The sequence below is a fragment of the Erinaceus europaeus genome, chromosome 2, assembly GCF_950295315.1.
Source record: "Erinaceus europaeus chromosome 2, mEriEur2.1, whole genome shotgun sequence".
Taxonomy (NCBI): Eukaryota; Metazoa; Chordata; class Mammalia; order Eulipotyphla; family Erinaceidae; genus Erinaceus; species Erinaceus europaeus.
The window spans coordinates 3,373,870-3,396,356 of record NC_080163.1 but is presented as its reverse complement, the minus strand read 5'-3'; the positions used below and the strand labels follow the sequence as shown (position 1 = coordinate 3,396,356).

At 50.1% G+C, this 22,487-nt stretch overlaps 1 protein-coding gene across 4 annotated transcripts; it reads left to right on the top strand.

Annotated features, from left to right (window-relative positions):
• Positions 1–11: 11 nt before the first annotated feature.
• Positions 12–22,450, top strand: HSD17B14 (hydroxysteroid 17-beta dehydrogenase 14). Of its 4 annotated transcripts, XM_007535964.3 has the most exons (10): positions 12–140; positions 615–742; positions 2,244–2,282; positions 2,384–2,466; positions 4,812–4,878; positions 9,921–10,012; positions 18,973–19,077; positions 19,404–19,471; positions 19,576–19,672; positions 22,137–22,450. In XM_007535964.3, the coding sequence occupies exons 2-10, from the start codon at positions 655–657 to the stop codon at positions 22,308–22,310; spliced, it is 813 nt and encodes a 270-aa protein (XP_007536026.1). In that variant the 5' UTR covers positions 12–140; positions 615–654; the 3' UTR covers positions 22,311–22,450. The 4 variants fall into 4 exon arrangements, with proteins under 4 accessions (XP_007536026.1, XP_060030060.1, XP_060030065.1 ...); XM_060174077.1 differs by lacking the exons at positions 12–140; positions 18,973–19,077 and having other exon boundaries at positions 534–742; XM_016193831.2 differs by lacking the exons at positions 12–140; positions 2,244–2,282 and having other exon boundaries at positions 536–742.
• The last annotated feature ends 37 nt before the right edge of the window (positions 22,451–22,487 follow it).

Genomic DNA, 22,487 nt, shown 5'->3' with positions numbered 1-22,487 from the left:
GGATTGTGACACTAAAGTCTGGAGGGGGGGCGGCAGTGCTGAGGTCATGGACTTTAGGGTCCCCAAGGAGGCAGGGACAGGGGCCTCGGACTTGGAGCTCTGAAGAGGAGGGGATGGAGTCTTGGACTCCTGCCCTGGGTGTGAGGGAGAGGGGCTGGGGGTCCCCTGGGTGTGAAGGGGAGGGGCTGGGGACCCCCGGGTATGAGGGGGAGGGCTTGGGCATCCCTGGGTGTGACGGGGCCCGGGTCCCCTGGGAGTGAGGGGGAGGGGCTGGGCACCCCTGGGTGTGACGGGGGCCCGGGTCCCCTGGGTGTGAGGGGGAGGGGCTGGGGACCCCTGGGTGTGAGGGGGGACGGGCGGGGGGGGTCCCCTGGGTGTGAGGGGGAGGGGCTGGGATCCCGGATCTCCAAGGGGGTGGGCACTTGGGCGGCCCCCGCAGGAGCTGGAGGTCTGGGAGCGCGAATCCCAGGGTGGAGGTGCTGATGGAGGAGTTGCTGGGGGCCAAAGTATCAGGTCCCTGGTCAGGGCAACGCCCCCTGGCCCGGTGGGCCGGCCTCCAGGATCCAATCCCCGATTCGACGGGACCCGAGGCTGTCTACCCCCGGACCTGGCAGGTGAAGGAGGCCCCGCTCGCTCGAGTGGCAGCAGCGCGCCATGGCCTCGGGACGGCGCTACGCGGGGAAGGTGGCGCTGGTGACCGGGGGCGCGCGCGGCATCGGGGCCGGGATCGTGCGCGCCTTCGGTGAGGGGCGGCGGGGCTGGGTGGGGGCAGTGGGTGTGGGAGGAGGGCTGCAGCCCAGGAGTCTGCACTGGTCCTTTGAGGCCCGGCTGAGTGGGGCAGCCTGGGGTCCCAGCTTTGGGTGTGCCTCCTGAGCGCACACATTACACGGCACGACGACCCAGGTTCAAGCCCCTGGTCCCTACCTTCAGGGAGAAGCTTCACGAGCAGTGAGCAAAGGACTGACTGCAGGACTTTTTTTTTTTTTTTTCCTTCTCTCTCTCAGAATGCTTACACTTTATCTTAGTTATTACAGGTATCAATAGGGGGGTCAGCATCTATGTCTTCCTGGTTTAGGATTTGCTCTGGGAGCTGAGACTTGAAACTCAGGAACCCCAACAAGCAGTTGAGAAATTAAGGGGTGGAGGTGAGGGGCCCAGCTTGTGGGGGGGGGGTTTGTGGAATGTGTTTACTAGCTAACAGGTTTATTTTATTTTATTATTTATTTATTCCCTTTTTGTTGCCCTTGTTGTAGTTATTATTGTTGTTGTTGGATAGGACAGAGAGAAATGGAGAGAGGAGGGGAAGACAGAGAGGGGGAGAGAAAGACAGACACCTGCAGACCTGCTTCACCGCCTGGGAAGCGACTCCCCTGCAGGTGGGGAGCTGGGGGCTCAAACCGGAATCCTCATGCCTGTCCTTGCTCTTTGCGCCACATTTAATTTAATTTTTAAAATTTATTTAAATTTTTTGCTTGCTGTGGTGCTGGAAATTGAACATGGGGCCTCAGAGTCTCAGGCATGAAAGTCCTTTACATAACCATTATGCTGTGTCTACAACCCTCCTTTACTTAAAAATCTTTAAACCAGAGAACCCCTCAGCTCTGGCATGTAGGCTTGCCAGGGATCAAACCTGGGACCTCTGGCATGCAAATCCTGTGTCCTACCACTGTACTTTCTTCCAGGCCAGAAACTTAGTGTAGGAACACAGAGTTGGGACAGCTGGCCTGGCCTGGCCTGGCGACTGTGTCTTGGCCCTTTGAACCAGGTGACTGTCTAGTTCCAGATTTGGGGGAGAGGGAACGGGAGAGAAGGGCTGCTCCCGATGGCCGCTAGAGGGCAGTCGAGTCTGTCACCAAGGGGCGGAGCACCTTTCTTATTTTATTTTATTTTATTTTATTTTATTTTATTTTACGAGATACAGAAGGAAAGACACAGAAAGACTAGAGCACGTCTCAGCTCTGGCTGATGGTGATGCTGGGGATTGAACCTGGGAGCCTGGAGCCTCAGGTATGAAAGTCTTTTGCAGACCATTATGCTGTCTGCCCAGCACGTCTCTTTTTAAAATATGTTTCATTTATTTTAATGAGAGGTAGACACAGAGAGAGAAAGACCAAAGCACTGCTCAGCTCTGGTTTATGGTAGTGCAGAGGATTGAACCTGGGACCTCTGAACCTCAAGCATGAAAGTCTTTTGCATAATTACTATGCTGTCCCCCCCGCTCAACCTGTCCTTTCTATTCTCAGTGGAAAGCGGGGCCCAAGTGGTTTTCTGTGACAAAAATGGTGAGTGCTGTTCCCTCAGTCCTCAGTGCCAGCTCCTCTTCCCTCAGACCCAGGGGTCCCCCAGCCAGTCAACCCTCAGACCCTAACCCCACTCTCTGCAGAATCTGGGGGCCGGACCCTGGAGCAGGAGCTCCCTGGAACTATCTTTTTCTGCTGTGATGTGACTCAGGAGGAGGATATGAGGGTATGTTTCTGGCCCTGTCCTCTGTGGGTCGCTCTTGGTCCTCCGCCTCCCTGGCCACTGGCGATGGAGGTCGAGGCGGCCCCTGGGAGGTCCAAGGAGAAGACCCGAGGGGCAGGGGTGGGCACGCAAAGGAAGAGAGAGCATGCTTTGGGGAGATGTTTCAGGGAACAGCCCGTTTATTGGGGGTACAAGCAAGCAGCTATACACAAGCACTTAGGGAAAGGCTAAGATAATCATCAAGCCATGCACACAATACAGGGTTAAGTCCTGACATATCAGGTGAGGTTATCATATAAGGTCTGGTCATGAACTCACGGTGCACAGGCAGGCTTCTCTCAAAAGGTGAATCATGAACACCTCAGGGCAGGGGGGAGGGGGCAGTTAAGCAAGACCAGGATATTTTCGTTGGGTTTCAGTTGGCCATATATGGTAATTCATGGCCTTTGTTCAAAGGGGACGAGGAAGCATGTGCAGGAAAGTCCCTGGCCTTGAAAATTCTATCATTAGCCATGGTTGTCGAGTGGGGACCTGTCTACCCATGGTTGTCGAGTGGGGACCTGTCTACCGCCCCTTCTGTGATGAGAGGGCTCGGGGTTGACCCTCCCTGACTCTCATGGAGATAATGGCCTGGATTTCCCAGACAGTGGGCCTTTCCCTACAGCCCTCCACTTCTAGTTCTCTCTCTCTCTCAATGTTTATTTAGTTATCACTCTAAGAGAGAACCAGAGCATCATTCTGCCACATGCAGTACCAGAGATCAAACTCAGGACCTCGTGCAACTCTTGAGATAACTTTGATGGGGCCGGACCCTGGAGGCGGGGACCTGAGCAGTTAGTGCCTTCTCTCTCTAACTTTGTCATCATTTTTAACTTAAAAAATTATTTATAAAATAGAAATATTCACAAGACCATAGGATAAGAGGGGTACAATTCCACACAATTCCCACCAACAGAACTCTGTATCCCATCCCCACCCTTGATAGCTTGGGCCCGGGGTCATTGTGGGGTTGCAGAAGGTGGAAGGTCTGGCTTCTGTAATTGCTTCCCCACTGAACATGGACGTTGACAGATCGATCCGTACTCCCAGCCTGTCTCTCTCTTTCCCTAGTGGGGCAGGGCTCTGGGGATGCGGGGCTCCAGGACATATTCGTGGGGTCATCTGCCCAGGGAAGTTAGGCTGGCATCATGGTAGCATCTGGAACCTGGTGGCTGAAAAAAGAGTTAACATATAAAAGCCAAACCCCCTTAATTTTATTTTCTTACGAGAGCACTGCTCAGCTCTGGCTTATGGTGGTGCAGGGGATTGAACCTGGGACTTCGGAGCCTTAGGCATGAGACTCTCTTTATATAACCATTATGCTATCTACATTTGCAAAAATGGAGCAGTGGATATTTTTATTTTTTATTTTTATCAGAGCACTGCTCAGCTCTAGTTTATGGTGGTGCGGAGAACTGAACCTGGGACTTTGGAGCTTCACGCATGAGAGTCTTTTTGCATAACTCCTGCCCCTGTGTCATCATTTTTTAAATATTTATTTATTCATTAATAAGAAAGAGAGAGAGAGAGCTAGAGCACCACACGGGCACATGTAATGCTGTAGCGTTAACCTGGGGCCTCTATTGCGAGTCAAGATTCTTATCTACTGAACTATTTCCCAGGCTGCCCTTTTTTATTTTTAGTTTTTTAGGTAGTGGTGGGCTATTAACTCAGGATCTTGTGTTTGTAAGATAATGTTGAACTTCCTTCTCAGCCCAAATTAAAAAAAATATGTTTTATTTTATGAATAAATGAGAGAGACAGGAGGAAAGAGAGACATACCCCTGCCTTCCTGTTTCCTCTGTGACCACTCCTGTGATTTTGGAGAGGGGCGTCCCTACTTTCCTCTACTTCCTGTCCACTCAGTCTAAGTCCTGCTCCCCCTCCCTGCACTATCCTGGGAGATATGGCTACCTGGCTTTGTTCACTTAGAACATGGACCGTCATGGGACAGCGTACTTTTACTGCACAGGGCCCTGGTTGTGATCCCTAGCACCAGCCAACCAACTAACCAACTAACCAACCCATTTACCAACCAGTCAACCCACCAACCAACCAACCAGCCAATCAAGTAACAAACCCACCAACCAACCAGTCAGCCAACCCACTAACCAACTAACCCACTAACATACCAACCAATCAACTAACCAACTCACTCACCCACCAACCAACCAACCCACCAACTAACCAGTCAGCCAACTCACTAACCAACCATCCAACCAGTCAAGCAGCCCATTAACCAACATACCAACCAACCAACTCATCCACCCACCCACTAGCCAACCAGCTAACTCAGCTACTTTCTGCAGAGACTGCTCTCAGAGACTGTCCAGCGCTTCGGCCGCCTGGACTGTGTGGTGAACAACGCCGGAAGCCGTGAGTCACGTCCTCCCAGTCCTCTCACTCCTCCCAGCTTCCCGCCCCTCCTCTGTGCCCCTGATCCCCACCTCCGCTCCCACAGGACAGGTCAGCTGTGTAGTCCCCAGGCTGGGACCCACATCCTGGCTGTGTAACCTGCCTCTGCTCTCCCCCAGCCTCTGTTCTCATCTCTCTATGCTAAACTTTCTTTCTTTCTTTCTTTTTTTGCTGGACTAGCTTCGCGGGCAGGAGGCAGAGGACCAGGGACTCATGACTGAGCTGGGAACGCAGTTCAATCTTTATTGATGAGCGGGGATGCAGTTTGATCTAGCTATCTCTAATCGCAATCCTGTCCTATATATATATATATATATATATATATATATATATATATATCTTGAGGCGGAAATGTCAGGAAGAGGAAGTACATAGGATAGGGTTGGGGAGAAGGAAAAAGCGAACCAGTGGGGATTAAACCAAGGAATACAATAATTATGTGAATAGACTACAACGTCAAGCAATGCAACAGAAGGGGTCTTAGAAGCAGAATTTAGAAGCATACCAACATTTAAAAATTTATTTATTGGAGGATTAATGGTTTACAGTCGACAGTAAAATACATGCTTAACAATTTCACATAACAATACAACCCCCACTAGGTCTTCCTCTGCCATCATGCTCCAGGACCACCTGAACCCTCCCTCCGCCACACACACACACACACACACACACACACACCCCAGAATCTTTTACTTTGGCGCAATACACCAACTCCAGTCCAAGTTCTGCTTTGTGTTTTCCCTTCTGATCTTGTTTATCAACTTCTGTCTATGAGTGAGGTCATCCCATATTATCCTTTTTCATGTTAAACTTTCTACATTGTTTTCTTTTTCAAAAATGTTTTTTTAATTTATTTTATTTTTTTATATTTATTTATTCCCTTTTGTTGCCCTTGTTTTTTTTATTGTTGTAGTTATTATTGTTGTCATTGTTGTTGGATAGGGCAGAGAGAAATGGAGAGGGGAGGGGGAAGACAGAGAGGGGGAGAGAAAGACAGACACCTGCAGACCTGTTTCACGGCTTGTGAAGCGACACCCCTGCAGGTGGGGAGCCAGGGCTTGAACCAGGATTCTTCTGCGGGTTCTTGTGCTTTAGCGCCACCTGCGCTTAACCCGCTGCGCTACAGCCTGACTCCCTTCAAAAATGTTTTATTGGGGGGAGTTGGGCGGTAGCGCAGCGGGTTAAGTGCACGTGGCGCTAAGCGCAAGGACCGGCATAAGGATCCCGGTTCGAGCCCCCGGCTCCCCACCTTCAGGGGCGTTGCTTCCCAGGCGGTGAAGCAGGTCTGCAGGTGTCTGTCTTTCTCTCCCCCTCTCTGTCTTCCCCTCCTCTCTCCATTTCTCTCTGTCCTATCCAACAATGAGGACATCAATAACAACAATAATAACTACAACAACAATAAAAAAAAAAAAAGGGCAACAAAAACGAAAAATAAATAAAAAAATATTTAAAAAATTTTATTGGGAGTTGGGCGATAGCGCAGGTGGCTCAAAGCACAATGACCGGCGTAAGGATCCTAGTTCGAGCCCCCGGCTCCTCACCTGCGGGGGAGTCGCTTCACAGGCGGTGAAGCAGGTCTGCAGGTGTGTGTCTTTCTCTCCCCCTCTCTGTCTTCCCCTCCTCTCTCCACTTCTCTCTGTCCTATCCAACAACGACGGCATCAATAACAACAACAGTAATAGCTACAGTGATAAAACAACAAGGGTAACAAGAGGAAATAAATATTTTAAAAATATTTTATTAAAATATATTTTTTATTTAGGATAAAGACAGAGCAAAACTGAGAGGAATGGGGAGAGAGAGAGAGACGTGTAGCACTGCTTCAACCCTTGTAAACTTTCTCCCCTGCAAGTGGGGCCCAGATCCTGTGTCAGTTACCACGTGTGCTCCACCAGGTGTGCCACCACTGGCCTCTTAATTTTTTTAATTAAATTAAAATTTTTTATTATCTTTATTTATTTATTGGATAGAGACAGGCAGACACTGAGAGATTATAGATTATTATATATATTTTAAATATTTATTCCCTTTTGTTGCCCTTGTTATTTTATTGTTGTAGTTATTGTTGTCATTGTTGGATAGGACAGAGAGAAATGGAGAGAGGAGGAGCAGACAGAGAGGGGGAGAGAAAGACAGACACCTGCAGACCTGCTTCACCGCCTGTGAAGCGACTCCCCTACAGGTGGGGAGCCGGGGGCTCGAACTGGATTCTTATTCTGGTCCTTGCACTTTGCTCCATGTGCGCTTCACCCGCTGCGCTACTGCCCGAGTCTATTATTATTATTATTATTATTATTACTATTATTTATTTCTTTATTTTTTACCAGAGCACTGCTTAACTCTGGTTTAGGATTGAACCTGAGCCTCAGGCTTTTGAGAGTCTCTTTGCATAACCATTATGCTATCTACCTCCGCCCTGACAGAGATTTATTGAGATATTTATTTTATTTATTTATAGAGAAAGACAGAAAACCAGAGCTTTACTCTAATAGGCGGTGCTGCTGGTTTTCCTTGGGACCTCATACTTGTAAGCCCAATAAGGCTACCAGCCTGAGCTGGGATAGAGCAGGGATGGAGGCGGGGGAGTGAGAGATGGGAGGTGTGCGACCAGAGCACTGCTCTACTCTGGAGTAGGTGATGCTGGGGATGGCACCTGCAGTCTTGGGGGTCCCAGACATGCAAGCTGGTGCTCTCACAGGCTGAGTCACCCCCTGCCCCTCTCCGTTTTTTTTCCTCCCCCCTCTCCGCTTTTAAAGGTGTGATCTGGGGGCTGGGAGATGGCTGAGCAGGTTGGGTGTGGGCACTGCCATGCTGTGGCCCAGGATTGAGCCCCAGGACCGGGAAAAGTGCCAGTACTGTGAGGTTTCTCCCTCTTCCTCCCATCTCTCTCTGATCTCTGAAGTAAAAATAATGGAACATCTGTCCAGGAGCAGTGAAATCAAGTACACACGAGACCCCAGCACGGCTAAAACAGACATAAACGGGTGGGTAGGTGGATATAGGTAGGCAGGTAGATGGATGGATGGATGGATGGATGGATGAGTAGACAGACAGATACAAGTCATTGAAGCTCCTTTTCTTCTGAATGGAGATTTTGATGTCCTTTTACTATCCTACCCCTCAAATTCTATTGATTTATTTGCGTTATTTTTCTTTCTCTCTCTCTCTTTCTTTTTTAATATTTATTTATTTTCCCTTTTGTTGCCCTTGTTGTTTTTATTGTTGTAGTTATTAGCGTTGTTCTTGATGTCATTGTTGTTGGATAGGACAGAGAGAAATGGGAGAAAGGAGGGGCAGACAGAGAGGGGGAGAAAAAGACACCTGCAGACCTGCTTCACCGCCTGTGAAGTGACTCCCCTGCAGGTGGGGAGACAGGGGCTCGAACCAGGATCCTTACACGTTGTGCCACGTGCGCTTAACCCACTACGCCACCGCCCAACTCCCCCTTTCTTTCTTTCTTTCTTTCTTTCTTCTTCTTTTTTTTTTTAACCGGAACACTGCTCAGCTCTGGCTTTTGGTGGGTCAGGGTATTGAACCTGGGACTTTGGAGCCTCAGGCATGAGAGTGTCTTTGCATAACTATTATGCTATCTACCTCTTCCATTGTTATTTTTAAAATCTTTTTTTAATATTTTATTTTAATGAGATAGAGAGGAAGACACACAGAGAAAGACCAGAGCCCTGCTCAGCTCTGGCTGATGGCGGATCTGGGGATTGAACCTGGGGCCTCAGAGCCTCTGACAGGACAGTCTTTTGCAGAACCATTATGCTGTCTCCCCAGTCCTTATTTTAAAGATTTTTATTTATTAATGAGAAAGAGGAGGAGAAAAAGAACCAGAGCGCCACTCTGGCACAGATGTTGCTGGAGATTGAACTCAGCACTTTCTGCTTGAGAGTCTGTTCGAGCCACTTCCTGATTGCGTTATTTATTTACTATTTTAAAAAATGGGGGGAGAGGTCCGGGAGGTGGCGAAGTGCTGAATCTTTGGGCTCTCAAGCATGAGGTCCTGAGTTTGATCCCCGGCAGCACATGTGCCAGAGTGATGTCTGGTTCTTTCTCCTCCTGTCTTTCTCATTAATAAATAAATAAAATCTTTAAAAAGAAAATTGGGGACTTGGGCAGTAGCACGTGGCGCAAAGCGCAGGGACCGGCATAAGGATCCCGGTTCGAGCCCCCGGCTCCCCACCTGCAGGGGAGTCGCTTCACAAGCGGTGAAGCAGGTCTGCAGGTGTCTGTCTTTCCTTCTCTCTGTCTTCCCCTCCTCTTTCCATTTCTCTCTGTCCTATCCAACAAGGACAACATCAATAACAACAACAATAATAACTACAGCAACAGTAAAAAACAACAAGGGCAACAAAAGGGAGAATAAATAAATAAATAAAAAATATATATACATTAAAAAATCTGGGGGCGTTGTGGGTGGTGGCGCACCTGGTTAAGTGCACGTATTACAGTGCACAAGGACCCAGGTTCGAGCTCCCGGTCCCCCAGCTTTGCAAGTGGATGGGGGGAACTGAGAGAGGAAGGGGTGAGAAGGAAAGAGAGAGAGAGAGAGAGAGAGAGAGAGAGACCTGCAGCCTTGTTTCACCACTTGCGAACCTTCCCCCTTGCAGTGGGGGTGTGGGGTCCTGAACTTGGGTCCCTGTGTACTGTACTGTGTGCACTCAACCAGCTGTGCCACTGCCTGGCCCCAGACCTGTGCAATTTCTGAGCCCCCAGAACAAAGTGTTACTCTCATCTGACAGATAAGGAAACTGAGCCCCAGAGAGGGAGAGCTACTTACTCAAGGACACACAGCCTGAAAATGGCATCTCTGAGATTTGAACCCAGGTCTTGGGACCTATGGAAGGACTGCTGCTTTATTTGAAAAGAGGTCCCCTACACAGCCTAACTTTCTTTTTAGGATCTCTTGACCCTCTTGCCTGTCCACTCCCCATGTCCTCTCCTGGTTTCTCTCATCCACATCACGCCTCCTCTCTGTCTCCCAACCCTGTCCTTAGACCCCCCTCCGCAGTGGCCTGAGGAGACCTCAGCCCAGGGCTTCCGGCAGCTGCTGGAGCTGAACCTGCTGGGGACATACACCCTGACCAAGGTGAGGGCGGGCCGCTGGGGTGTCGCCTGGACCACCCCACTCTTGTCTGGTCTCTGAAGCTTTATGTTCACTGGAGAGAACCCAGCAGCATTCTGCCCTGTGCAGTGCTGGGAACCAAACCTGCAACCTTACCTCTCAAGGCCCTGGCTCTAGTCATCTCCCGGCTGCTGCTGCTGCTGCTTCACCATGCTCACACGTTGCTATTGGTGAACCTTTCCCATGTCCCGGCTCTCACAGGTAGTCCGCCTCACCCAGTTTGACATCGAGGAGATGCAATTGGGGCAAGGAATTGGGGGGGGGGGGGCAGGCACGGAGCAGGGGAAGAGGGAGGCTGGAGCTGAACCCTGAATGGGGGGAAGAATGTGGAGAAGCAGGGCACAGGATATCTTCCTGGTCAAGAACGGAGTGTGCAAAGGTCCTGGGGCAGGAGGGAGAGCCAACACTCCCCTGGCTTGGGCAGGTGTGAGCGTTCCCTCTGGCTTGTCCTGTCTGTTACTTCCTACACAACCCCACCCTGGGGTCCTCTCATTGTGCCACCGCAGACCTCTCCGGGCTTATGAGGGGACTGGATCTTTTATTTTTGACGTGGTTTAAACTTTACATAATATGACCAGAATAATATGGAGAACTCTCGGTATGTCCAAACTCCTTGTTAATATTTTACCACATTGGCTGGCTGGCTGGCTGGGTGGGTGGGTGGCTGGCTGGCTGGCTGGCTGGCTGACTCTCTCTCGCCTTCTTTTATTTATTAAAAAAAAAAAAAATTATTAGGGATTGTTTTTTGCCTCTAGGGTAATTGCTGGGGCTCGGTGCCTGCACCACGAATCCACTACTCCTGGAGGCCATTTTTTCCCCTTTTCTTGCCCTTGTTGTTGTAGCCTTGTTGTGGTTATTATTTTTGTTGTTGATGTCGTTCGTTGTTGGATAGGACAGAGAGAAATGGAGAGAGGAGGGGAAGACAGAGAGGGGGAGAGAAAGACACCTGCAGACCTGCTTCACCGCTTGTGAAGTGACTCCCCTGCAGGTGGGGAGCTGGGGGCTCGAACCGGGATCCTTACGCTACCACCTGACCCCCAGGATTTATTTATTTATTTACTTGTTTATTTATTTACTTATTTTAACCAGAGCACTTCTCAGCTCTGGCTAATGGTGGTACAGGGACTTAAACCTGGGACTTTTGGAGCTTCAGGTATAAGAGTCTTTTTGCATAACCATTATGTTACCTATCCTCACCTTTTTGTTAGTGATTTATTATTATTTTAAATTTTTAAAATATCTTTAGTTTCCCCTTGCAGGTGGGGACCAGGGGCTTGAACCCTGGCCCTTGCATGTTGTAGCATGAGAGCTCAACCAGCTGCACCACCACCCAGCCCCTATTAGTGACTTAATAATGGTTAACAACATTGTAAGATAACAGGGGTAGATTCCATACAGTTTCCACCACTAGAGTTTCATGTCCCATCCCCTCCATTGGCACCTACTCTGTAGCCCTCTGGGAGTAGGGACCAAAACTCTTTATGGGGTGCAGAAGGTGGAAGGTCTGGCTTCTGTAATTGCTTCTCCGCTGGACTTCTTTATTTAATTTTTTTTAACTAGAGCACTGCTCAACTCTGGCTTATGGTGGTACAGGGGATTGAACCTGGGACTTTGGAGCCTCAGGCTTGAGAGTCTCTTTGCATAACCATTATGCTATCTACCCCCACCCTCCCTTTCTTCTTTAAAATAAAATTAAAAAGTTATTATGAGAAACACTAGAGCATTGCTCAGTTGTGGCATAAGGTGATGGTGGGAACGGAACATGGGACCTCTGGGGCCTCAGGCATGCAAGTTTTATGCTCTGACTGGCTGAGCTATCTCTCTGATCCCCACCTTTGCCTCCTCCTCCTCTTCCCTCTCACCCCCACCACTCCCTCCTCCTCCTCTTTCTTCCTTTCCTTTTTTTTTTTCACCTTCATCTTTGGAACTTTACAGCCACTCCAGTCTGACTTTTTCAGATGATAGGAAGAGTGAGGCAGAGAGGCAGAGGGAGAAAGAAGGAAACCACAGCACTAAAGCTTGTGCCAGTGCAGCGGGGCCGGGCTTGAGTCCGCGTGGTGCGCGTGGCCAGGCAGCATACTCCCCGAGGGGAGGGGACTGCTTTGCCAGGCCCTAGTTCTTGTCCTTCTCAAAAATAATTATTTATTATAAGAGAATGAGAACCAGAGCATCACTTAGGTACATGCAAGGCCCGAGATGATTAAACCAGGACCTCAAGCTTGAGAATCCAAGGCTTTATCCACTGTACATGTTCCTGGGCCATCCTGGCCATTCCTTTTATTTAAATTTAGATATTATTTTATTTTAAAGGTTTTTTTTTTTTTTTTTTTTTAAATCTTGGATAGAGACAGCCAGAAATTGAGAGGGTAGGGGACATAGAGAGACAGAGAGACACTTGTAGCACTGCTTTCTCACAGCAAAGCTTTCCCCTTACAGATGGGGACTGGAGGTTTGAACCAGGGTCCTCACACATTATAACATGTGCACTCAACCAGGTGCACCACTGCCCAGCACCGTATTTTATTTATTAATGTGAGAGACAAAGACCAGAACATTACTCTGTCACATGTGAAGCTAGGGATAGAACTCAGGACCTCTTGCTTTTTAAAAAAAATATATTATATTTATTTATTATTGGATAGAGACAGCCATAAATCAAGAGGGAAGGAGATGATAGAGAGGGAGAGAGATAGACAGACACCTGCAGCCCTGCTCCACTTGTGAAGCTTTCCCCTGCAGGTGGAGGCCGGGGCTGTGAACCTCGGTCCTTGTCCACTGTAACACGTGCGCTCAACCAGGTGTGCCACTGCCCAGCCCCAGAACCTCTTGCTTTGAAGTTCAACACGCAAGCCATTGACACACCTCCCAGGCCGTAGACACTCCTTTCTTAAAAATCTGCTACCAAGAGCTCTCTTTCTGCTGTCTGATACTCAGTGTGGTGTTGGGCTCAAACCCAGGGCTTCCTGCATAGGCTTCCTGCACTACCCACCAGACTACCTCGCTACCCCTCCATGAGCCTTTCTGAATGGAGCTGGTGCCCATGGTAGGCACTAGGGGTGTGTGAGCTCAGGGATCTCTGGCTTGAGAGGCTGACTGGAAGCTGCCAGGAATTAGGTAGGTGTTTTTGTTTGTTTTGTTTTGTTTTTTATTTATTCCCTTTTGTTGCCCTTGTTGTTTTATTGCTGTAGTTATTGTTGTTGTTATTGATGTTGTTGTTGGATAGGACAGAGAGAAATGGAGAGAGGAGGGGAAGAGAAAGATAGACACCTGCAGACCTGCTTCACAACCTGTGAAGCCACCCCCCTGAAGGTGGGGGGCGGAGGGGGCTGGAACCAGGATCCTTATGCCGGTCCTTGTGCTTTGTGCCACCTGCGCTTAACCTGCTGCTCTACCGCCTGACTTCCCTAGGTCGGCCTTTTAAAATTGTTTTTATTTTAATGAGAGAGAGGGAGGGAGGGAGAGAGAGAGAGAGAGAGAGAGAGAGGGATGGATGGAGAGAGACCAACCGATCAGACCATTGCTCAGCTCTGGCATGTGGTGGTGCTGGGGATTGAACCCAGGACCTCAGAGCCTCAGGCATGAGAGTTTTTGCCTCACCATTATACTGTCTTCCCCAGCTGGGGAAGGAGGGAGGGGAGCTGGTTGTAGACTCCACTGGGTGCTCGGTGCAGCTGCCTGCTGCCTGCTGCTGGGTGCCAGCCGTGACCTTGGGCATGGGGGAAGCGAGGGAGGGCGGGGAGGGGAAGGAATGTGAGGGAGGGGCATGAGGGTTCCAGGGGAGGTTGGCAGCCTGCTGGCTGCCCTGAGGGGGTGTGGTGGTGTGGGGTGGGGAAGCCAGCCAGCTGACCTCACTTTGTAGGTTGCTTTTGGCTGGGATTTAAGGAGAGAGATTGGGTGGCCTGGGCAGGGGTGGAGCTGGCAGAGGCCAAGAGGAAGGGCTGGGAGGAGGGGTTTCCCAGGCTGAAGGGAGACAGGGTGGAAGTGGAGGTAGAAGAGGAAGCCACTGAAGGATGACAACCCACCCTCCCTGTGCCCAAACCCACCACCACCCACTCATGTTTATTAAAAAAAAAAAAATTTAATTTGAGTTTTTATTTGTTAGAACAGAAAGAAACTGAGAGGGGAGAAGGAAGCAGAGAGGGAGAGAGAGGGCTGGGGAGATAGCATAATGGTTATGCAAAGAAGAGACTTTCATGTCTGAGGCTCCAAAGTCCCAGGTTCAATCCCCCACACCACCATAAGCCAGAGAGCTGAACAGTGCTCTGGTAAAAAAAAAAAAAAAAAGAAAGAAAAAAAGAAAAGAAAAGAAAAGAAAAGAAAGAAGAATAGAAGACAGGTGGATAGAATGCAGGTGGCAGGTCAGAAACAGCTGTATCCTGGAGGAAGGAAATGATGAACTGGGCATCCCAGGGGCCCTGGCGTGAGCAGGCTGCATGCTTGTTTTATTTAGTGTGGAGGTGGCAGGCGGATGCACCAAAGGTCTGTCTTTCTCCTGTGCCATTCTGCTTCTGGGCCCAACTTTCTATTTTTTTCTCCCCCGAAAGAGAGATTGAGGGCAAGAAAGAGACCACAGCACGGCTCTACCATCCATGGAGCTTTCCCTGTGTCTTCTGAGGTGTTTCCATGTGGTGCTGGGGCCCGAGTCCAGGGCCTGAGGCATGGATAAGTGTGTACTGGACCAAGTGAGCCGCCTCCCAGCCCCCGTTTGCAGATTTGGACAGGATGGTCAGGCAGGGCCTTGTGGAGACAGCATTCAGTCGGGATTTGAAGCTGTGGGGGCAGCAGCTTTACCTGGGAGGGGCCTGGCTCAGCCTGAAGTCGCAGATGCCTCACAATGCTGCAGCTCTGGGGTAGGGGGTGTTGCGAGCACCCTGAGGTTGGCAAGTTCCAACAGTCCTGAGAAAGGTTGCAGATTTTGAGGGAGAAAGAGCTGGGGGTGGGGGTGAAGACTCCCACCCATGAGAGCACCACCCCCTCCATTTTCTCTTCTTTTCCTTTCCTTTCCCCTCCAGGGTTATGGCTGGGGCTTGGTGCCTGCACTAGGAATCCACTGCTCCTGGAGGCCCTTTTTTCCCTTGTTGTTTATCGCTGTTGTTGTTATTACTGTTGCTGTTATTTATTTTTTTAATATTTATTTATTTATTTATTTATTCCCTTGTGTTGCCCTTGTTGTTTTATTGTTGTAGTTATTATTGTTGTTGTTGTTGTTAGATAGGACAGAGAGAAATGGAGAGAGGAGGGGAAGACAGAGGGGGAGAGAAAGACAGACACCTGCAGACCTGCTTCACCGCCTGTGAAGCGACTCCCCTGCAGGTGGGGAGCCGGGGTTCAAACCGGGATCCTTATGCCGGTCCTTGTGCTTTGCGCCACCTGCGCTTAACCCGCTGCGCTATAGCCCGACTCCCTACTGTTGTTGTTATTATTGCTGTTGTTGCTATTGGATAGGACAGAGAGAAATGGAGAGAGGAGGGGAGGAAAGAGAGGGCGAGAGAAAGATAGACACCTGCAGACCTGCTTCACTGCTTGTAAAAGCGACCCCCCCTGTGGGTTCAAACCGGGCCTTGAGTTTTGTGCCATGTGAGCTTAACCCACTGTGCTATTGCCGCCCCCTCCCCAGCCCCTCCTTTGTGCTTGTTAATCTTTAGTCACAGGAATGAGTTTTGCCCAGCTGCCTGTGGGCAGTTTGGGGAGGCTGAGGAGGTGGAGGATGGAGCTCTGGTCATTCAAGGTCACTCACATGTAGGGAGGAGGAAGGAGGTGGGTGGTGGGGTGGGGGTGTGTGGAGAGGCCAGTAGGTGTGGGAGCTCCAGTCTGCCATGAAGCTGCAGGAGGACACTGGTAGAAAAGGGGGTGCCCTGCATGAAGGCCTCCATGCGCAGCCTGGCCACGGGGCTCACCCTAAGACCCAGAGGAGTGGTTCCCTTCTCCTAGGGCAAAAAAGCTTCCCTGAATTTTTGTGTAACTATGCAACCATTTTGGTCTCTTGCATTTCAAAAAATATGTATGTATGGGGGCCAGGTGATGGCACAACTGGTTAAGTCTATACATTGCAGTGCACAAGGACCCAAGTTCAAGCCCCTGGTCCCCACCTGCAGGGGGAAAGCTTCACAAGTGCTGAAGCAGGGCTGCAGGTGTCTGTCTCTCTCCTTATATTCCCCTCCCCTCTCAATTTCGATCTGTCTCTATCCAATAATAAATAAGTAAATAAAACAAATATATATATATATGTGCTGGGGAGACAGCACAATGGTTCTGCAAAGAGCCTTTAATGCCTGAGGTCCCAGGTTCAGTCCCTAGCACCAACATAAACCAGAGCTGAGCAATACTCTTGTAAAAATAAATTTTTAAAAAATTATTTATTTTGGATAGAAACAGAGAAAAATTGAGAGGGGGGAAGGGTGAAAAGAGAGAGAATCAACCACAGCTCTGCTTCACTGCTCAGGTGGGTACTGGAGACTTGAACCCTGTTCCTTGTACATGGTAATGTGTGCACTCCACCAGGTGTGTCACAGCCTGCCCCTGACTCTTATTTCTTTATTTATCTAGTTATTTATTCTGAAAGAGCACTTCCGATCCGAACCCACACAAACTGACAGGACGCCCGTATATAAGTGAAGTAGAAGGAATTTATTCTTAAATTTGAAAGAGTGAAAATAAGGCCAGTCCATAGACTTACACAGACAAAGACAGGAGACACACCCTAGCTGGGAGATCTCAGGCCGGCGTGCCAACATGGCTCTGAGATCTCGAGGTCTGGAACTCATCTCCCTTTTAAAGGGAATTGGGGGGGGGGGTCGAAGGGGTCACATGAGTACATTCCTAGAATAAACTTTTTGAAACTACTGCTGGTAAGCAAGCAAGGTCACAGAAGCGAAAATATGCAGGCTTTCATGTAATTTCAAGGCATAAAGGTTACAAGGCACATGGGTTTGGATATCTCTTCTATAAACATTCTTAGTTAATCAGAAACTCTCTGCTGTCCTTGGGTGGGGAAAAGGGGAAATTCCTTCATTTTCTGGTCACTTAAATCATCTAGCTTTCTATATAAGGGATTCCTAATTGAGTCAACTTGGGGGACTTATTTCTTCACAATTCCTCCAGAGCCCTGCTCAGCTCTGGCAGATGGTGGTGCTGGGGATTGAGCCTGGGACCTCAGAGCCTCAGGCAGGAGAATCTCTGCACAACCATTATGCTGTCTCCCCAGCCCTGGTTCCTGGCTCTTTTTTTTTTATTATTTCTTTTAGTATTTATTTTATTTATTTATTCCCTTTTGTTGCCCTTGTTGTTTTATTGCTGTAGTTATTGTTGTTATTGATATCGTTGTTGTTGGATAGGACAGAGAGAAATGGAGAGAGGAGGGGAAGACAGAGAGGGGGAGAGAAAGACAGACACCTGCAGACCTGCTTCACCGCCTGGGAAGCGACTCCCCTGCAGGTGGGGAGCCGGGGGCTCGAACCGGGATCCTTATGCCAGTCCTTGTGCTTTGCACCGCCTGCCTGGTTTCTATTTTCTTATGTGTAACATACAGACTCAGAGAGAGGAAAATGGAGACCTACAAAAGGAGAGACAGAAATCCTAAAAAGGGGAGGGAGAGAGAGAGAGAGTGAAAGAAGTAGGCTGGCGAAAGGAGACATGGTGAGAGAAGGTGTGGGTAGACAGACACTGACAGAAAATTCTAACCTAGACAAGGAGAGATTCTTTTTTCCTGGAACCAAGGCCTTGCACATGTGAGGTTTCAGTGCTCCAGGCTGTTTTCTTTTTTCTTTTCCTCCAGTCAGAGAGCCAGGGCTGGGAAGCTAACTCAGCCTGTTAGACACTGATTTACAACTTACTTGCCGGCTTCAGCGGCTACAAGTTTCTTGCCGGAGGCTTCAGCAGCTACAGGTTCCGTTCCCAGCACTCACTCCTTTATGCCAGAGCTGAGTAACCGTCCCCCAATTCTCTCTAAAGAAGGAAAAGCAGCTGGAGAAATGGCTCAGGATGATGGAGTCCAGCGCTTCTATGCCCGAGGCTCTGGGCTCAGTCCTCAGTGCCACTTGGGCCAGAGTGGTGCTCTGGCTTCTGTCTCACTTCTTCACTGACCTGAACCTTCCTCTCATATCAAATGAATAAAATAATCTTTATGGGGAGTCGGCGGTAGTGCAGGGGCTTAAGCACATGTGGTGCAAAGTGCAAGGACCGGTGTAAGGATCCCGCTTCGAGCCCCCGGCTCCCCACCTGCAGGGGGGTCCCTTCACAGGCGGTGAAGCAGGTCTGCAGGTGTCTGTCTTTCTCTCCCCCTCTATCTTCCCCTCCTCTCTCCATTTCTCTCTGTCCTATCCAACAACAACGACATCAACAACAATAATAACTACAACAACAGAAAACAACAAGGGCAACAAAAATGGAAAAATAAATAGAAATAAAAATAAATAAATAAATAAGTCTTTAAAATTGATAAAGGAGGGTGGGGGTAGATAGCATAATGGTTATGCAAAGAGTCTCATTCCTGAGGCTCTGAAGTCTCAGGTTCAATCCCCTGCACCACCATAAACCAGAGTTGAGCAGGACTTTGGTTAAAAAAAAAAAAAAAAGATAAATGAGGGAGAGATAGTTTAGCCCTGGAGCTTCTCCTGGTGGCCACAGGACTTCATGTGGTACTGGGGTTCAAGCCTGGGCTGAGCACGGTGCACGGTAGATGCTCCTCCTGTGATCTGTCTCCCTGGCCCTGGAGGGACTGTTTGAACAGAGACCCAGAGACCCTGGGTGCAAACCAGAGCAGGCACACTGGGAGCTCCAGATGTTTCCCCACCAGGCTTCAAACCAGCCAGTGAACACCCAAGGACACGGCCACTGTCCCAGCCAGCAGGGTGCCTCTCAGTGGGTTGGGGTGGGGGCCTCCCCCTGGGGGTGTGCACTGCTCCTTCTGCCTCCTGCCTCCCCAGCTGGCCCTCCCGCACCTGAGGAAGACTCAGGGGAATGTTATCAACATCTCCAGCCTGGTGGGGACCATCGGCCAGTCCCGGGCAGTTCCATATGTGGCCACCAAGGTACCCCAGCCCCTGCCCCTTCCCTCCCTTCCTGATCCTGCCCTCCCCCTAGCCCCCAGGAACCTCCACCTTTGAGCATGAGTTTACTGGGTTCTAGGCTGACTTTTCACATGTGCTACCCAGTTAAACGTTCTCTATGGCTCCCAGAGAGGTTCCATGCTGAGTATCTCGCAGATACAGAGCCTGGTACGTCCCAAGGAAGCCAGAAGGGAGGGCATGACCTCCCTGTTCCTACAGCCCTGTGCCAAGCTGGCTGCCCCATGGACAGGAGGCTGGTCTTTTCTGGCCTCACCTGTCCCCTGGGCCCCATCCTCTGTTCTCTGCAGGGGGCGGTGACAGCCATGACCAAAGCCTTGGCCCTGGATGAGAGTCAGTATGGGGTTCGCGTCAACTGGTGAGCAGCTCCAGGGAGCTGGGAGTGTGTGTTGGGGGTGGGGCAGGGCTGGAGGGCCCCCTGGGGTTGGGGGTTGTCTTCCCTGACCTCCTTGGCTTCTCCAGCATCTCCCCAGGAAACATCTGGACACCCCTGTGGGAGGAGCTGGCCGCCTCAACACCCCAGCCCATGGCCACAGTCCATGAGGGCATCCTGGCCCAGGTAGGAGAGAGGCCGGATCCAGGGCTGATGGGACTAGGTGCTGAGGGAGGAGGGCCCCCAGAGATGCAGGAGTTGGGGTGCATGTTGCTTCAGCAGCCCATCTGCCAAAGACCAGTCTGGGCACGTAGCACGGCTTGGAGCCTCTAGTCCTGCTGGCCTCGCCCTTTTCAAGCAACAGGGAAGGGGTAGGACTCAGGATGGGCTTCTGGAGAGAACCCCTCCATGTGGGATACACATCTCACCATGCAGGCAGCCCCGCAGAACATGTGCTGTCACAGGTGCAAGGCCCTGGCTTTGCATCCTGGCGTCAGCAGTGAGCACTGCCCAGCAGCGAGCTCTGTAGATGGGGGAGCAGTACTGCAGCGTCTCTCCCTTTCTCTTGTTTTATTTTTTAAAAATATTGTACTTGTTTATTTTATTTTCATTATCATTATCTCTTGGATAGAGACAACCATAAATTGAGAGGAAGTGGGAGATAGAGAGGGAAAGAGACAGAGAGACACCTGCAGCCCTGCTTCACCATTTGTGAAGCTTTCCCTCTGCAGAGGGGGACCAGGGGCTTGAACCTGGGTCCTTGCTCATGTGCACTCAACCAGGGGCACCCCTCCCTATGTACTTGTTTATTTTAATGAGAGAGATTCACACACATAGTGAAAGAGAGAGAGAGAGAGACAGACAGACAGACAGATAAGCAGACACCATAGCACTGCTCAGCTCTGGTTGATGGTGGTGCTGGTGATTGAACCTGGAAGCTCAGAGCCTCAGACTGAACCTTTTCTGCCTTTTGCTGAACCATTTTGCTCTTTCCACAGCCCTCTTTTATTTTAAAGATTTTATTTATTAATGAGAGGGAGAGAGAGAAGGAGGGGGGAGACCGAGTATATTAGAGGATCACTGGAGTGCTGGAGATTGAACTTGGACCTTGTGCTTTATCTACTCTGCCACCTTCCAGAACACCATATCCCTCCATCTTTGTAAAAAATATTTACCTATTTATTGCCACTATAATTATTGCTGGGCTGCCTGCATAATGAATCCACTGCTCCCAGCAGCCTTCCCCCTGCCCCAATTATATTTTTTCCTTTCTTTTTATTTGATAGAGGATAGAGAGAACTTGAGGAGGGGAGAGGAGCTAGAGAGGGAGAGGGGAAAAAACGTTTGTAGCGCTGTTCATGAAGCTTTTCCCTTGCAGGTGGGTCCTGGCACTTGTATGCACTCAGCCAGGTGCACCACCACCCGGCCCCTGGAATAAATCTTTCTTTTTTAAAGTGATTTTTTTTTTTTTTTGCCTCCATGGTTATTGCTGTGGCTCGGTGCCTGCACTATGAATCCACTGCTCCTGGAGGCTATTTTTCCCATTTTGTTGCCCTTGTTGTTGTGCTTGTTGTAGTTATTATTGTTGTCATAGCTGTTGCTGTTGTTGGATAGGACAGAGAGAAATGGAGAGAGGAGGGGAAGACAGAGAGGGGGAGAGAAAGACAGACACCTCAGACCTGCTTCATCTTTTGCGAATCGACCTCCTGCAGGTGGGGAGCCGGGGTTCGAACGGGGATCCTTACGGCAGCCCTTGTGCTTTATGCCATGTGTGCTTAACCCGCTGCGCTACCGCCCGACTCCCAATAAACCTCTCTTTTATTTATTTATTTATTAATCTTTATTTATTGGATAGAGACATATAGAAATCAAGAAGGTAGGGGGTGATAGAGAAGGAGAGAGACAGAGAGACACCAGCAGCCCTGCTTCACCACTTGCAAAGCTTTCCCCCTGCAGGTAGGGACTGGGGACTAGAACCCAGGTCCTTGCCCATTGTAATACATGCGCTCAGCCAGGTGCGCCACCACCTGGCCCCCTATATTTATAATTTATTTTTGTTAAGCATTATGTATTTATTATTGGATAGAGACAGAAATTGAGGAGAGATGGGGAGACAAGGAAACACCTGCAGCCCTGCCTCACCACGTGTGAAGCTTGCCCCCTGCAGGTGGGGACCAAGGGCTTGAACCTGCAACTTTTGGACGCTGTGATATGTGCACTTAAGCAGGTGTGTCACCATCTGGCCCCAGTAAATCTTTTTTAAAAATATGGAAAAATCAGCCAAGAAGAAGGTGGAGGTGAAGGAGGTGGTGGAGGTGGTGGTGGAGGAGGAGGTGGGAGAAAATTCTTGATTTTACTCGAAGGAAATTTGAGGTCTATGATCCTAGAGGTGGGAAGATTTAGGGGCCTTCAACCCCCCCCCCCCCGGTTGCTCCCCAAACCCAGCTCCTGGCCTTCCTGTCCCTCTGTCCACCTGCTGGAGCGCGGGAGCTTGTCTGGGTTCATGGGCTCTAGTCTTTGATTTGCCCTTCTCTCAAAAGCCGGTGTGACGGTTTGACTTTCTGCGGCATTGGGGGGAGACTCCGAAGCGGGGCGTGGTGTTCAGTTAGGGGCTTCCCCTGACCCCCGCGCCCATTTCATGTCTCCGCAGCCCCTGGGCCGCATGGGCCGGCCAGCAGACGTGGCGGCGGCCGCCGTGTTCCTGGCGGCGGAGGCCCACTTCTGCACCGGGGTGGAGCTGCTGGTGACCGGGGGCGCCGAGCTGGGGTATGGGTGCAAAGCCAGTCGGGCTGTAACAGTGGAGGACCCCGGCATCCCTTCCTGATCCCCTATTCTGGGCCTCTTTGACGAGACCCCTTGCACCCCAAAGTCAGTCTCCCACCTGCTGCCTCTCGTGTACCAGCCCCCCCCACACACACACTTAGACACGCTGCAGCTTCCTATAAAAGCACCTCGCAGCCGGAAGGAGGGCATTGTCACGTTTGTTTTCCGCCCTTCTGGA